Genomic DNA, 16726 nt, shown 5'->3' on the forward strand with positions numbered 1-16726 from the left:
ATATATAAATTTTTCAAAAATTAAATATTTATCATTAATTACATTTGAATTAAATAAACATACACCTTACACGGACATGAATAAAATTTTCATTAATAATAATAATAATATACAATATATATGTGAGAAATTACCAGTCGATAGAATCATATATATATATATATATTATAAATAATATATTATTTATAAATTTTTAATTCTACGCAGTCTAGATAATAATAATAATAATAAAATTTTTACATTCATTCAAACTCATACACAAAAAAAAGACACGACGATAATAATAATAATAATTAAATAAAAACAACAACAACAACAATGGTAACATCAACAATATTATATAATTTATTATTATTTTCATTATCATCGTGATAAATAATAATAATAATAATAATAATAATAATAATAATAATAATAATAATAATAATAATTTTTATTATTTATCTCGTAATTATACGTAAAGTATATATATCAGAAGTTCATCAACATTAAAAATAAAATTTTTTTTATATAAACAAACAATCAAACAAACAAACAAACACCAACAAGTGTTATCGATATCATTAAATTTTTTTTTTAATATTAAAAATTATATATTATTATTATTATTATCATTATTAATTAATTTATTTATTTATTATTTTCTTTGTGAAAATGTACTGAACGTTTTTTTTTTAATCTTTCCTTATGAAAAATTCATTTTGGAATTTTAATTATTATTATTATTATTATTATTATTATCATTCGATTCGGATCGTAATAATTTTTTCTACAGAATGTTCTAGAAAAAAAAGAAATTTTATATTTTAAAATACGAACGATGAAAAATCGGAAAATTTGTCAAAGTTTTCGTATTTTGTTTTTCATCGATTTTAATTATCATTATCATTATTATTATTATTATTATCGGTCGGTGTTGGAGAAAAGGTTCGTCTGTGTGGTATTTTAGTTAACTTAATTATTTCGGTTGAAAACGTAACCGAGAGAGAGAGAGAGAGAAAGAGAGACAGAGAGATGTTGTGTTATTAAATTGATAATGATGATTTCCTATGTCGTAGAACATAAAATTTTTTTTTTTTCAATACCGTGGGGAGGGGGTTGGGGGTTTGTCGATTTGATTAATTAAAATTATTATTTATTTATTTAATGTCGGGAAAAACGAATAAATAAATTATTAATATTAAAAATAAATAAATAAATAAAATTTTTAAAAAACTTACAGGAAATCGATGATTAATTATTAATAATTTTTCATCGTTTGAAGGGGGAAAAACAAAAATGTAAATGAGAGAGAGAGAGAGAGAGTGAGTGAGGGGGGTAGGGAAAAGTGTAGGGGGAAAAGAGATGAAAAATAGTTGAAAAATGGGAAAAAGTTTAGGAGTTTAACCAATAAAAAATGTGGAGGGGGATGGGTGGGTAAAAAAAATGAACGAATGAGAACGAGAAGGGGGCGGAGAAATGAGGGGAGGGGAAGGGAAGGGGAATTTCTCATCGTGATTTCCCCCCCCCCCCATTCTATTGTTTCATGCAATTTTTATTATAAAAAAAAAAAAAAATTCCGAAAAGTCGTCTGATTAAATTTAAAACTTTAAGAAGATTCCAATTTTTTCCATCATCATCATCACCATCATTATTATTATTATTATTTGTAATCGAAAATTTTTTTTGATTTTTCCATCCGGGACTGGAGAAAAAAAAATATTCTGGAATGGTTTTTGTTTCCCTACACATGGATTATAGTAATGGCGAGAATTCAAATCTCGTTTTTTCTCCATGGATTTTGTCATTATTATTATTATTATTATTATTATTATTATTATTATTATTATTATTATTATTTAAATTACTATTATCATTATTATTTTAAAACTGGAATCGTGTAAAATTCAAACTTGATAGCCTGGAGAAAAAAAAAAAACAAAAAAGAAATTCCAGTTTCCTTTTATCGATTTTTTTTTTGTTTTTGTATCCAAAAGCAGAAGACTTTTTTGTTTGTTTTGTTTGTTTGTTTTGAACTATTAATAATAATAATAATAATGATTCAGTACAAATTCGACAAAGAAAAAATTTACATTCATTTAACGAATAAATCTTTTAACGTCGAACAAATTGATGTATCACAAGTTTCCGTTGCGGATTCTGTATTGGCACCACTGCCATCACCACCACCGGAAGTTTCTTTATCAGAATTGAACCAACTTTTAGATGGCGGTGTCGTGGCGGGATTAGTTATCGTTTCTTTTACTTGTACTGGAGATTTTGTTATCGGCGAAGTCGGTTGTTCGTTATTATTACTTGTTTTCTTATTTAAAAAAACTTCAATAGCACTTCCTATCAAATGTGGATCTACAAGGGATCCACTACGATTGTCCCAAACGACTTGATTTACTCTATCCTGATTACTACTTCCTGTCGACGTGGTCGTAGACGATGATGATGATGATGATTTTTTACTATCGTTTAATTTAAATGATTTTGTTCTTTCCGGTTGTTTATTAACCAAACTCGTGTGTACTTTTTGTTTTTCATCGGTGAACGTGACTAATATTTGACTTTTTTCTTTTTCCACGTCTCCTTTTTTCGCTATGGGTTGATGTCTTTTAACAAACCAACTTGCCGGACCCAATATGGTACCGGGTGACGAACCCACGTCGAAACTATTCGATCTATCTTTAAATAATTTCCTTTTTTTATCCAATATGGTTTTTTGTTGCGTAGTTGGCGATCCTGTATTTGGATTTGTTATCAATGTCGGAACATCTTTTTCACCAATTCCACATATCTCTTGAGCAGAAGACGTCAACGGTGACATAATCGATATTAAATCCGTATTTGTGCAAACGATTCCAGGACCCGGTGATCGTTTCGTCGAACCCGATCTCATCAAATTTGACAAATCCAAATCTTTTTTTTTACCATCTAAAGGTTTTGACGTCGTCGGTTTCAAAATGTCGGCCGACGAATCATTTTCCTCTTGGAAATCTTTACTTTGCGTCCGACTCATTTTTCTCCTTTCTTTCGCTTTCGCTTTTGCTTCCGTTATGTCATCCATTATATCTAAATGAAGGTTAAATGAACTTCCGCTACTATTTATACTCGTTAAAGATCCTCGGGTTTGACTTATGACAGAATCCCGACGAAGTGGTAAACCTGGTAATCCTATAATTCGTATATATACCTATAAACACTGCAAGAAAGGAATGATGATGATGATGATGATAGGATACATACCCGAACCAAAAGCAGCAATTGATTCTCTTCGATTTCGGCCAAACAGTGAAGGCAAATGAGGCGCTTTGGATATCGTGACAACCGAATGCCTTCTCGTACCTGGCATAGGAGTCGGTGCCTGTGACAACGTTGCCAAAAAAGCTTGCTCTATGGGAGTCGGACCAGATCCTTCTCCTCCTCTTTCCGATAATCTTCGAACCTGTAAAAAACACATTACAATTACTTTAACCGGAAATGATTGTTTTGCTCGCAACAACGCAACCGCATTACGTCGTTTCCGGTCAGATAAAAAGATTAAAAACCTTTGGAAAAAAAATTAGAAAAAGGTTTCTTTTTTATCCGAATGATAAAAAGGATTATAAAAGTCAAAAGGATAAAAAGGTTGAGAAAGGAAATCGTTTACTTACGCACTCGCAAACATTATTATTATTATTATTATTCTCCAGCAAAAAAAAAACTGGAAATTTTATCTTAATTAAAAACTCGAATCAATTCGAAACGTCGAGTTTATAATTACGATAATTTTTTTTTCTCCAGGTAATGTGCATGACGTCATTACAAATTTTTTTTTTTTTTTTTGGAGAATCGGAAAGTAAATTGAAAATGGCGTTAACTACAGAAGAAAAAAAAATTTACTGGATAAAAAAAAAATATAAAAACTGGAAAAATGTGTTTTCTGGAATGTCTTTTTATTTGATACATTGCTACGCGACCTTGTCAAAACAGTCGTCACGTGACTATGAATAATTTTTGTTTTTATATTTCGATTCAGGTTTCTAGGTCGAATACCGTTAAGGACGTTTACGCTTTAATAAATTTTTGCTCCAGTTTTTTATTATTATTATTATTATTTGGTTTTTTTAAGTGGTGAAAGTATAATCGTTTTGCCGGTTGTTTTTAGCTACGAGTGATAAGAGCCTTCGATAGCTCAGTTGGTAGAGCGGTGGACTGTAGTTGTTTAAATTCCAAATAGTTATCCATAGGTCGCTGGTTCAAATCCGGCTCGAAGGAAAAGTTTTTTTTTAGGTTTTTTTGTTTTAGTTAATTGATAAGGCCTTGGTTATGTGTATCGTTTTGTTTTCTTATCAGTACCTTCGATAGCTCAGTTGGTAGAGCGGTGGACTGTAGTTGGTACGTTTATAAGCGGATATCCATAGGTCGCTGGTTCAAATCCGGCTCGAAGGAAATAAATTTTTTTTTTTTTTTTTTTACGATTCAGGAAGGAAATTAAGGAAAATCGGGTTTGGGCGAGGTTTTGGTTGTTATCAGTACCTTCGATAGCTCAGTTGGTAGAGCGGTGGACTGTAGTTGGTATGATTATAAGCGGATATCCATAGGTCGCTGGTTCAAATCCGGCTCGAAGGAAAAAAATTTTTTTGTTTCATCTTACCTGACTTGCAGTTATACCGGAAGTACAAGATGGAGTCGGTAATGATCTTTTTCTCGTGTCTCGCCATGGCGTTAGTAAATATTGATTTATTGTTGATGTATCCGGTGGAGAGGATTTCGAATCATCTTCTTCTTCTTCTGCAATTCCATCACTTTCTTCTACCACGATCAAAGGTTCGTTAGGACCTCCACCGCTTGATATACCCGTGAATGATGCTCTTCTCATTATTATTAATCTTAAAAAAAAAAAACTCAAATATCAATAAAAAAAAAAAAAAAAACAATTAAAAAATTCATTAGAGACGTTTGGGGGAGGGGAAGAGGAAGGGGGAGAGGGAAAAAAGTAAAATTAATTTTTATTATTTTTCTTCCCGTCCTTTTTTTCCGATCCTGATGGGATTTAATGACATTTAAGATTTTTCCTCTAAGTACAAAAAAAATTTATCGATTTATTTTTTTTTAACCCTCCGCCCCCCACTCTCCCCCCACCTTTTTCCTGAATGTTTTCAAAATGAATTTTCAACATTTCAAACATTGTTAATAAAAAAAAAACAAGGAAAACTTTTCCTGTTGTTGTTGTTGTAGTTTGATGACGTAAGAGAACATTTTCGAAATTCTTACGCAAAAAAAATGATAATAATAATAATAATAATAATAATAATAATAATACTTTTTTTTTTAAATTAATGTTTACGATTTTTTGTGTATAAAAAAAAAAAAAAAATCAAACGATGTAAAAAAAATTATTTAAAATTTTCGTTCTAATTTCGCTTTTCAGACGGAAACCATATTGTCGTGTAAGAAGAAAAATGTGAATTTTTATACAAAACGGAATTTTCTAGAATATTTTTCATCATTTGTTAACTTTCCGCTTTTTCTCGCAACGGAATAATAAAACAAAATTTTGACGACGCATTATCAAAAATGTTATCAATTTAAAAAAAAAAAAAAAAAAAAAAAATGACGGGCGTAAGAAAAGTGCTGGAATTGGGGGGACGGGGGGTCAAAGGGAGAGACTGGAGGAAAAGGTTCGAAGGGAAATAATAAATTTAAAAAAAAAAAAAAATTATTCATTCGCCTTCGGGAAAATTTTATCATAAAAAAAAATTTTTTTTTTTTTTACGATTTTTTTTTCCAGGAAGCGCGATATAAACTTTTTTTTCGGTTGGTTAATTTTAACGAATAAGCAGACGACGAAAAAGCAGAAGACGGTAAAAAAAAAAAGGCAAAACAGTAAAATACAGCAATTAAAAACAATCCTACAGCATTTTTTTCTTTCTAAAACGAAAATTTCCCGTTGTCCGTTTGTTGTAAAAAAAAAAAAAAAAAGAAAGAAAGAAAAAAAGTTAAGGAATCGATTACGAGGAGCTTTTTCCGCTTCGGGGGGGGGAGACCAGGAGGGAATGGGAGAGTGGGGAAGGGAGGGGTGAGGGAAGGGGAGAGAGGAGAGAGGAGGGGAATGTTTAATAAAATTTTCTTTAAGAGTTTTAAAAAAAAATTTTTTTCCCTTTTTTCTCTCGGGAGGAAAAAAATTCTTTTTTTTTTTTTTACACAACTTTTATAAAAACTTTTTCACTTCCGTTTTGTTACGAACAATTTTAAAATCTGGATATTTTCTCCATGATAATTTCCAAAAATCTCGCGCTGGAAATTTTATAAAAAAACATTTTCCTTTCCTAATTTAAATCACGTTGAGTTTAAACATAAATTTAAACGTTTAACCTAATACGTGATAAAATACGCCATATTGTAACACAACAACTGGAGAAGAGAGAGAGAGAGGGGGGGGAGAAGGGATAGATAAGGAACCTGCGTTCCAGGTCAATGCGAGTAAAAATCTTTCTATCCAGATTAAAAATGGAAAATTACTAAGAAACAAAATAATAATAATAATAATAAGGTTAAATCGAATATTTTCTTTTTTTCACTGGAAAAGATTTTTATGGAGAAAAAAAGAAAAAAAAATTATTAAAAGGAAACTATTACTGGAATTTTAGAAATCCTTTTTATAATAATAATAATAATAAACTTTTTTTTTTTCTTACATTTAAGATGTAAAATTTACATTTTATTTTTCTCCAGTTTTTTCATTTTTATTTTTTAAAAAAACCGTTTTACACTGGAGAAAATAAAAAAAAAATTTCCAAATTTAATTTCATTCCAAAAAAAAATTTCGAATAAACGATAATAATAATAATAATAAATGATTTAATTTCCGGTTGTCCGATATCGGGAAAAATTATTGATTGTAAGTCAGTCAATCGGTCAAATCCCTGGAACATGAAAATTTTGGAGAAAATGCGTCGCGATTAACACCGGATTTTATAAAATACGTGACGTAATAATTACAATAATAATAATAATAATTGAAAAAAAATTAAATTTTTGTGAAATAAAAAAAAAAAAAAAAGAAAATGGGAAAAAAATTTTCCAGTAAAACGTTCATTATTGAAAAATCGGATAAATGTCTGGAATTAATATCGAATGATTTTTGGAAAAAGTATCCCCATCACCACCACCACATGCACGCGCACACCTACACAGGGTCCTTGTTTGTCTTTTTCGAAAGTTAAATTAATAATAATAATAATGATGATGATGATGATGATGTAATGGTATAAAATAATTTAAATTCTGTTGTACGTGATTATTATTATTTCCCTCCCTGGAGAAAAATATTTCGATAAAAAAAACTGACAAATCCAAAAAAAAAAAAAAAAGTTTTTATTTCGATGAAAATAATCCACACGTTTATTAAACGTCGTCTGCTGTTTTTATTTATTTAAAAAAAAAAAAAAAAATGGAAAAAACGACCTGGAGAAAAAATTATTATTATTATTACTTTTATACTACGTGCGGCCATTTTTCTTTTTATTATCTTTCATATTTTAGTTTATATGACTTTTTGACCGTTACTTGTTTTCCACTACCCTCCCTTTTCCCTAACTCTCCCTTCCTTCCTCCCGGCTCATCCTAAGTGTTGGAAATTCTCCAGGAGATAGAGGGAAGGGGGAAAGAAAAAAAAAATTTGCACCTATTAATCACGTTGGTCGTTATTATTATCATTATTATTTTTTAAAGAATAATAAATAATGGAAAAGCGTCACTTTCATCTGGATTTTTCCCTCTCCCCTTTCCCCCCTTTTTTAAATAATAATAATAATTTTAAAATGTCCGCCGAAGCACTTTTTTAAACTCGTTGAGTGTAACAAAAAAAAATTTTTTTTATATAAAAAGTTGTCAGTTATTTATGATAATTCATAAAAAAAAAAAAAAGTTGAAAGGATTCTTCTGCTAGAGAAAAGTAATGTTTAAATGTGAAAGATTTTTGGGATGTGAGGGAGATAAAAGCAAAGAGAGAGAGGGAGAGAGTGAGAGAAATGAAAAAAAATAGAAAGGAAAAAGGAAGAAAAGAAAAAAAAACAAGAAAGAAAAAGAGCGATTTGAAAAAAACAATGAGAGAGAGAGAGAGAGGGGTAGATAAAACGATAGAAGGAAAGAATAGAAAGAGATAAATAAAGAAGAGGAAAAAAAGAATAGAAAGAGATAGATAGAGAAATGGGAGAAAAGGGAAAAAAAGCAGAAAGAGAGGAAGGAAGAGATTAAGAAAAAAAATACAAAAAAAAAGGAGAGACGGAAAAAGTGAGGGAATGATAGGAAAAAAAATAGGGAAAGAGAGATAGAGGAATGAGGAAAAATAACGGAAAATGAGATAGTGAATGAGAGCGAAAAAAAGGAAGTAAAGGAAAAAAACACAAAAAGAGGAAGAGATTAAGAGAAAAAAAAACAGGAAGAAACTAAGAGAAAAAGAATGAGAGAGACGGGAAAACGTAAAGGAAAGAGAGAGAGAGAGAGAGAGAGACAGACAAAGTGAAAAAGAGCAAAAAGATAGTAAGAAGGAAGGAATAAATGAGCGAGAGAGAAAAAAGAAAGAAAAGGAAAAAAAATAGAACAGAAATAGAAAAAGAAAGAGAAGGAGAGAAATTGAGAGGAAGACAGTGAAAGAGAGAGAGATAAAACGAAAAGAAAGAGAGGAAAAGAGTAAGAAAAAAGAAAAAAAGACAGAGAGAGATAAAAAGGAGAATAAAAAAGAAAAGGCAGAGAGAGAGAGAGCTAAAAAGAAGAAGAAAAAAAGGGAAAGAGAGAGAGGGGTTAAAAAGTAGAAGAAAAAAAAAGAGAGATATAAAAGAAGAAGAAAATAAAAAGAGAGAGAGAGAAAGATGTTTAAAAAACAAACTCTTAAGGTAATACTAACGACCCACTAAATTTTATTTAATTGTTTTTTATTATTATAATAAAAAAAAAAAAAAAACTTTTTTCTACTTCAAGAGCTAATTAAAAGAGTTAAAAAAAAGAAAAAAAACTTTCTTTTCTTCTTCCACGACAAAAAAAAAAAAAAATTATTTCGAACTCCAAATTTTATTTAAAAAAAAAAAAATTTTTACGAGAGAAAATTTTCGGATCCAACATGAATTAAACGTTAATTTCCGGTTTTACTGTTAAAAAAAAAAAAAAGTGTTGCCAACTTTTGACCGAAGAACAAAAAAAAAAAAAAAAGAAAAATTTAAATTATTCCCTTTCAAAGTATTTAATTACAACAATTAACGCGGTAAATTTAAAATTTTTTTTTTTTTTTAAATAATTTCTAAAATTCAAAATGGCTGACGAAAAAAAAGAAAAAAAAAAAAAGAAACTTCGAGAGAAAAAAAAAGTTGACAGTTTGAAAACTGAAATAAATAATAATAATAATAATAATAATAATAAATTTTTTTTTATTTTTATTTTAGTTCTTCGGTTAAAAGAACAAAAAAAAAAAAAAAAAACTAACCGGAAATAAAAGTTAAAACCGGCGGTGAAAAAAAAAGAAAAACATATACGCGAAATAACGTACTCGTTTCCGGTTTTTCATTTTAAACGGAAATAAGTCGGTAAATTTTTTTTTTTTTTGTTTTTGTTGGTTGATTGCGTTCGGCCATTGTTTTGGTTTTTGTTTTTAATTTTGTTTATATTGTTTTTGTTTGTATTGCTGTTGTTGTTGTAGTTGTTATTGTTGTTTTTGTTTGTGTAACTGTTGTTGTTGTTGTTTTTGATTGTATTTTGGTTGCTGTTGTTATTTTTTTTGTTTGTATTGCTTTTGTTTTTTTTGTTTATATTGTTGTTGTTGTGGTTGTTGTTTTTGTTTGCTGTTGTTTTTTTGTTTATATTATTTTTGTTATTCTCTTTGTTTATTTTGCGGTAATCGTTGTTAATGTATTAGTTTATGTAGCAGTTGTTGTTAATATATTTGTTTATGTATCAGTTGTTGTTGTTGTGTTTTGTATATGTTGCGGTTGTCGTTGTTGTTAATGCTTTCATTTTGTAAATTAAGATTAAAAGTTTTCATAAACAAATTTATTTTTACGACAATCAAAAAAAAAAAAAATTATTTCGATTTTTGTCTTTGCATTTGTGTTAAACATCTGAATTTAAGTGGTTTTCCGAACAAATTTCCATAAGAGAACATTTACGATAAACGAACAATCAACTGGAAAATTTTACAACCGTCCATAAATTTTAATTTTTCCCCTTCCCTTCCCTCCCCCTCCACCCTTACCCCCCTCCTTCGTCAGATTAACATTCGATCAACAACAACGTAAAATTCAGAAGAGAGTGTGACAAAACCAAACTATCACAAAATAATGATAATAATAATAATAAACGAATCCGTTCGAATTAAACGTTTGGTTTAGTGGTGGGGAAAGTGAGGGGGCGTGAGAGAGTGGGGGGGAGCGTGGGAAGCTGGAATTAACTCATCAATGCAACAACGGAGGTTTTTTTTTTCACATAAACCACCAACACGACACGATTCGATTCCTGTCCTGGAAAATTACGACGCCTTTACCCTTTCGTCACCGGAAAAGCTTAATCGTAACGTGACAATACAAAGAATTACACGTCTGACAGATATGACGACTGGAAAATGTTCCAACAAACAAACAAACAATCAAACAAACAAACGTTTGACAGGAACCCTACGAAATTTAATAATATAATAACAAAACTATTTTAAAGTCATATCAAAACTTGATAATTTAATAGAATTAATAATAATAATAATGATGATGATAATTAGAAAAGGATGTGATTTTGTAAATATTAACGGAAAATAAAAGAGAGAGAGAGAGAGAACAAATAAAATTGTGGTCGATGCAAAAAAAACAAAAAAATTTTTATATTTCATCGCCGCCATTTTACAAAAAAAAAAAAAAAATTTCCATGCAAGCTCGCGATTTCGATAAAAAAATTTTTTTTTAATGTTTTCCTTCGGGTCGATTTGTGAGGGGGAAGGCGGAGTGGGGAGGAGAAGGAAGGAGAGAGGAGTTAAGGGAAGGAGAAAACCATCAATCATTAAAATTACTGGAAATTTTTTAAACAAAGGGTGGTAGTAGTATAGTCGTTGTAATTACCACAAAAAAAAAATATTTTTCGTATGAATAAATAATTTTGTCGTGGCACTAACCACGAAAGAAATTTTTTCAAATTTAATTTGAAAAAATATACGAGGAGAGAGAGAGAGAGAGTGGAAAATTTAGTAACGGAAAATTTTAAATGTAAATTTTCTTTTTTTTTTTTTTCTAAACATTTCCCCGTTTGTTCGACACAAATATTTTGTTTCTTTCATTGTTATCATTATTATCATTATTATTTTTATCATTTAAATTTATGTTTTTAACAAACAAACACAAACATTCACACACAAAAAAAAAACAATAAATTTCAATAAGTTTTCTTTTGTTTTGATTTTTTAACAAATTTAAAAGCAAATAAAATATGAAATGAGGTTAAAAATTTAACTAAAACCACGATTAAAAAAAACCTTAAAAATAATAATAATAATAATAATAATAATAATAATAATAATAATAATAATAATAATATTAACGATAATATTTTTGGAATAAATATTTTTCCATCCAAATAAAAAAGAAAAAACTTTATTTTATAAATAAATAAATAAATAAATAATTTTTCCGGCGCCTGAATAATCTTTTATTAATTTTCAATTGTTGTTAATAATAATAATAATAATACGCGTTCGATAAGAATTAAAATGTAGAAATTGGAAAGAAAATGAATAAATACAAGTGAAAATTTTAAATGAAAAGGGAAGTGAGAGAGAGGGAAGAGAAAAAAGGGGAGGAGATAAAAAAGAACGGAAATACATTATAAAGAAAGAAAAAAAAGAGAGAGAGATGAAGGAAGACTTTGAGAGAGAAAAAAAAGAAAATGATAGACAGAGAGAGGAAAAAAAAGACAGACATAAGAAGAGAGGGAAAAAATTAGAGGAAGAAAAAAGTAAGATAAAGTGGATGAGATGAAGAAAGAGAGAGAGAAAGAAAACAGGAAAAAATTTAGAAAGAGGGCAGAGAAAGAGAAAAAGAGAGACAGTGAGAAAAACAGTTAAAAAAGGAGAGGGAGAGAGAACAAGAAAGAAAGAAAGACAGTTAAACTGGAGGGAGAGATAAAAGAGGAAGAAAAAAGAAAGAAAGAAAAACATTTAAAAGAGGGAGGGAGGGAGGGAGAAAGAGAGAAAGAAAGAATGAAAGGCAGTCATAAAAGAGGAGTGAAGAAAAAAGAGACAGGAATGGGAAGAGAAAGAGCTAGAAAAAGAGAGAAAGGGAAAGAGAGAGAGAGAGAGAGAGAGACGGAAGAAAACAGACGATTTCTCTCCAAAAAAAAAAAATAATAATAATAATAATAAAATAAATTTCTATTTAAAAACGTGGAAATAACAAAAATAAAATAATTTAAAACGAGTCGGTGGGTTTATTTTTGTTCGACTGTTTAAAAAAAAAAAAAAAGGAAAAAAGGAAACGTTTGTTCGAATAAAAGCAAAAAAAAAAAAAAAAAGGAAATGGAAATGACAAAGAGAGAGAGAGAGAGAGAGAGAGAGAGAGGAAAAACATTTTTTTTTGTTATAATATTATAAAATTACATTCGCCTAAATGATTTTTTAAAGGACGAAAACATATGCGGGCTCTTAACAAACAATTCGAATCTTTAACAAGTATATATTATTATTATTATTAACAGTTAATTAAACGTTAAAAAACGATGATAATGATAATAATGATGATGGGGGGGGGTATCGAATAAGGCGGTGGGTGTAATTAAAAATCGAAACGTTTTTTTTCTTGTTTCTTTCCACGTCTCTTAGTAAAAATTTCAAGCAGCCATTTTGTAAAAAAAAAAAAAAAAAATCATTCGTTTCGCGTTCGGATTTTTTTAATGGCGAACGCACGTTCAACCAACCGAATCATTTAATTTTTTCGTTGAAATGATAAAAAAATTACGTCACAAATTTCGGAAAATCAGTTCCCTACGTTCGCTCGTTCGTTTGTTTTCTTCCCTTCATAGAATAAATAAACGTGAGGAAAAAAAATTTTTTTCGTATGTATTTCCACGTTACCGCTTTTTCTTTATTCTTTCCTCCCCTCCATTTCTTCCCCTCCTCCCCTCTCCTCTCTTTTAAGTAATTTTTTTTTAGGGGGTAATAAAAGTTTTTACGTGAACGAACTTCCAGATGAAAAAATTTCCATGGTAAGAAAAGAGGAAAAACACTCCATAATAATAATAATTTTTCTAAAAGCTTTTTTTTTTTCTCTTTTTACTTTTCATACGAGACCGTAAATAATAATAATAATAATAATGATAATAATAATAATGATAATAATAATAATGATAATAATAATAATGATAATAATTTTTACATGTTTCGTAAGGTTTGCCAAATTCCATTAAAAAAAAAAAAAAAAAAAGAATAAGAAAATTTATGAATGAGTTTTAATAAACGAAATAGAAATTTCTAGAATTTTATTACTATTATTATTATTATTAACAACGATTCTGGAATATTCTGGAGAGAAAAACAACGAAAAAAAAAACAAAAAAAAACCCCCCCCTCTCCGTTCGCAAATTAATATTTTCCGATGGAAAACTTTTTTATTAATAATATTATCATTATTAATTTTCCTTTTAAACGTTACAAAACCGGAACTTCCGGTTGTCGGCATATCAAAAAAAAGAAAAAATTTTCTTTCGAAAAAGGTTCGTTAATAACGCAAAAAAAAAAAAAACAAAAAATGTTTTCCTTAATTAACCGAATAATGTCGATTTGAAAGAAGCAAAAAAAAAGGCTGGAAAAGTAAAAATTCCATGACGTCAATTATTTATCATTATAAAAATCCTTTCCAGAGATAAAATAAATTTTTTTTTTTTTTGCTGGAAAAACAAAAGAAAATTATTTTTCATCAAATAAGAAAATTTTCTTGTTTTTTTTTTTTTTTTTTTTGGGAAACGCGATTCTTTTATAATCGTCGTTTTATTCATCTTCTTTTTTTTCACCTTAATAAATATAATTTATATATAATTACGTGGCAAAAGAAAAAAATAAAATTCAAATTCAATAGCGATAATAATAATGATAATGATAATAATAATAATTGTTTTTTTTTGTTTTTGACAAGAAAACCGGAATTAAAAATTTAAAAAAAAAAAAAAATTTTTACCCGAAAGAAATTTTTTCCTTTTTTCTTTTTTCTCTATTTAATTACGGAAAAATATTTGATGAAAGCATTACGCGTATTTAAAAAAAAAAAGGTAAGAGAAACCTGGAGGGGAAATGCGGAGGGAAAACGTGGAGAGGAGAACGGGAGAAGAAACTTGGTGGTGGAAAAAAAAAAGGGGAAAAGAAAAGAAGGTGAAAATTTGTGTGATGTGAGAAGAGGAGAAATAAATGAAGATAAAAAAAGAGGGGAAACGTGGAGGAGTGAATGAAAGGAGGGGAAAATGGGAGGAGAATTTTGATAGTAAGAATGTGGAGGGGGAAATTTGATTGTTATAAAAATTGAGGGCGTGGTAAAATTGAAGGGGAAATGATTATGCGAATGGGAAGGAAATTGAAGGGGAAATGATTATGAGAATGGGAAGGAAATTGAAGGGGAAATTTGATTCTAAGAAAGTGAGACAGGTGGTAGAGGGGGAAAAGGGAAAGGGAGGAGAATTTCTTTAGTAAGAAATTGGAGGGGGAAATTTGATTGTTGTAAAACTGAGGGCGTGGTAAAATTGAAGGGGAAATGAATATGCGAATGCGAATGGGGAAGAAAATCGGAGGGGAAATTCGATTCTAAGAAATTGAGGCAGGAGGTAGAGAGGGGGAAAAGGGGGAAGGAAGGAAGGAAGGAGTTTAACGGCGGGGGAGGGGGGTATAGGAAACAGCGAAAGAAAGAAAATTAATATTAAAAAATAAATAAAGTTTTGTGAGGAAAAATGTTATATATAAATAAAATTTTTCAAAAGCGTAAAATTAATTATTATTATTATTATTATTATTTTATCGAGTTTTTGAAAGTTTAAATTCAAAGGAAGGAAATAACAAATGAAAACGAATATACGATTAAAACGATGTAAGAAAATAATGATATAAACGAGAAATGGTGAGAGAGAGAGAGAGAGAGAGAGAGAGAGAGAGGGAAGGAAGGGAAAGGGGAGGAAAGAAAAAAGAAGAAATTTCACGATTCGCGTTTTTTTAAGAAAAAAGAGAAAAAAAATCTTCAGGTATATACGACAGATGCAGCATAATCCGACAGCAATTTTTTTTTATTTAGCCTGTCAAAAAAAAATAATTTTTTATTGATTTTTTTTTTTTTTTTGAACTCCTGCTGTGCTGCCATTATTATCTCCCGTTTAATTTCTTGTAATAAAAAAAAAAAAAAAGCACTTACTTATTTTCGGTAAATTACGATAATAATACTATCAATCACGTCATTTGAATGAGACGAGAATTTAAAAAAAAATGATGATGATAATAATACTTAATTTTTTTTTTTATAAATTTTTTTTTATTATCACACCCGGATTGATTTCACATTCATTTTAAAAATCAATAAAAATTTTTTTTTTTTTTAACGATCGAACAAAAAAATTATTATTATTATTATTATTATCAAGCAGACTGGAAAAAAATAAAAAAATGAAAAAAAATTTTTGAACGGATTTGATTTTCGTTGGGAAAATATTTTGGCAACGTCATTAACAAATATCCTTTTTTAGATTTTTCAGTTTTACTTCTCTCTCTCTCTCTCCTTATCTATTTCCCTTCTCTCTCTCTCTATCTATCTATCCTCCTTTTCTCTCTCTATCCAATATCTCTTTTCTCCTATCTCTACCTCACTGTCTACCTCTCTTCTTTCTCTCTCTCTCTCTCTATTTTTATCCACATCCCTTCTATCTATTTCTCCCTCTCTACATACTCTGTTTCTCTCTTTCAATCTACCTCCCTTTTCTCCCTTTTCTCTCTCTGTCTAATACTCCCTTTCCTCCTACCTCTATCTCTCTGTCTACCTCCCTTCTCTCTCTCTCTCTCTCTGTCTTTCTCTCTATCTATTTCCCTTCTCTCTATCTTTATTTACATCAGTACTCTTTCTTTCTCCTTCCCTACATACTCTCTCTTTCTCTCTTTCTATCTACCTCCCTTTTCTTCCTTCTCTCTCTCTCTCTCTCTCTCGCTTTATTCACCTTTCTTCTCTCTCTCTTGTCATTTAAACCATTCTTTCATTCACAGAAAACAAGAGAGAGAGAGAGAGAGGAAGAGCTAGAAAAAGGAAATTATTTTCAAACACGACACCATAAATTTTTTTTTTTCTTCCTATTTTAACGATCGTAACGTATGCATAAAACGGGTTATGCTTTTTTCAATATACACACACACACTTTAATAACCTTTTTTGTTACCTTTCGACTGTTAAAAATTTTTTTTTTTCAGTCACTAAAATAATAATAATAATAATAATATCGGCAGGATCATTAGCAAATTAAATTTTCTATAAAACGTTATTATTATTATTATTATTATTATTATTAATAAATTAAAATTTCACGTATATATAAACAAAAATTTTATCATGAGAGACATCTTCCTCTCTCTCTTTCTCTCTCTCTTTCTCTCTCTCTTTTTCTCTCTCTTTTTCTCTCTCTTTCTCTCTCTCTTTCTCAACAATGATAACCGTCATCTCGAGTGTCAAAATTTTATTATTTATTATTAATTTCCTTTATAACTAATAAATAA

General features: G+C 29.0%; 1 protein-coding gene and 3 non-coding genes across 4 annotated transcripts; 3 read left to right on the forward strand and 1 right to left on the reverse strand.

Moving 5' to 3' along the window:
* Positions 1-2074: 2074 nt before the first annotated feature.
* On the reverse strand, positions 2075-4846 carry Phum_PHUM221190 (uncharacterized protein; the record flags this gene model as incomplete). The annotated part of the gene is made up of 3 exons (XM_002425761.1): positions 2075-3159; positions 3232-3430; positions 4622-4846. The coding sequence occupies 3 exons, from the start codon at positions 4844-4846 to the stop codon at positions 2075-2077; spliced, it is 1509 nt and encodes a 502-aa protein (XP_002425806.1).
* Phum_PHUM221200 lies at positions 4149-4242 on the forward strand. The gene has a single exon. It is a non-coding gene; the product is annotated as a tRNA-Tyr (tRNA).
* On the forward strand, positions 4323-4416 carry Phum_PHUM221210. The gene has a single exon. It is a non-coding gene; the product is annotated as a tRNA-Tyr (tRNA).
* Phum_PHUM221220 lies at positions 4503-4596 on the forward strand. The gene has a single exon. It is a non-coding gene; the product is annotated as a tRNA-Tyr (tRNA).
* Positions 4847-16726: the final 11880 nt, after the last annotated feature.

The sequence above is a fragment of the Pediculus humanus genome, genomic scaffold, assembly GCF_000006295.1.
Source record: "Pediculus humanus corporis 1103172107574 genomic scaffold, whole genome shotgun sequence".
NCBI lineage: Eukaryota > Metazoa > Arthropoda > Insecta > Psocodea > Pediculidae > Pediculus > Pediculus humanus.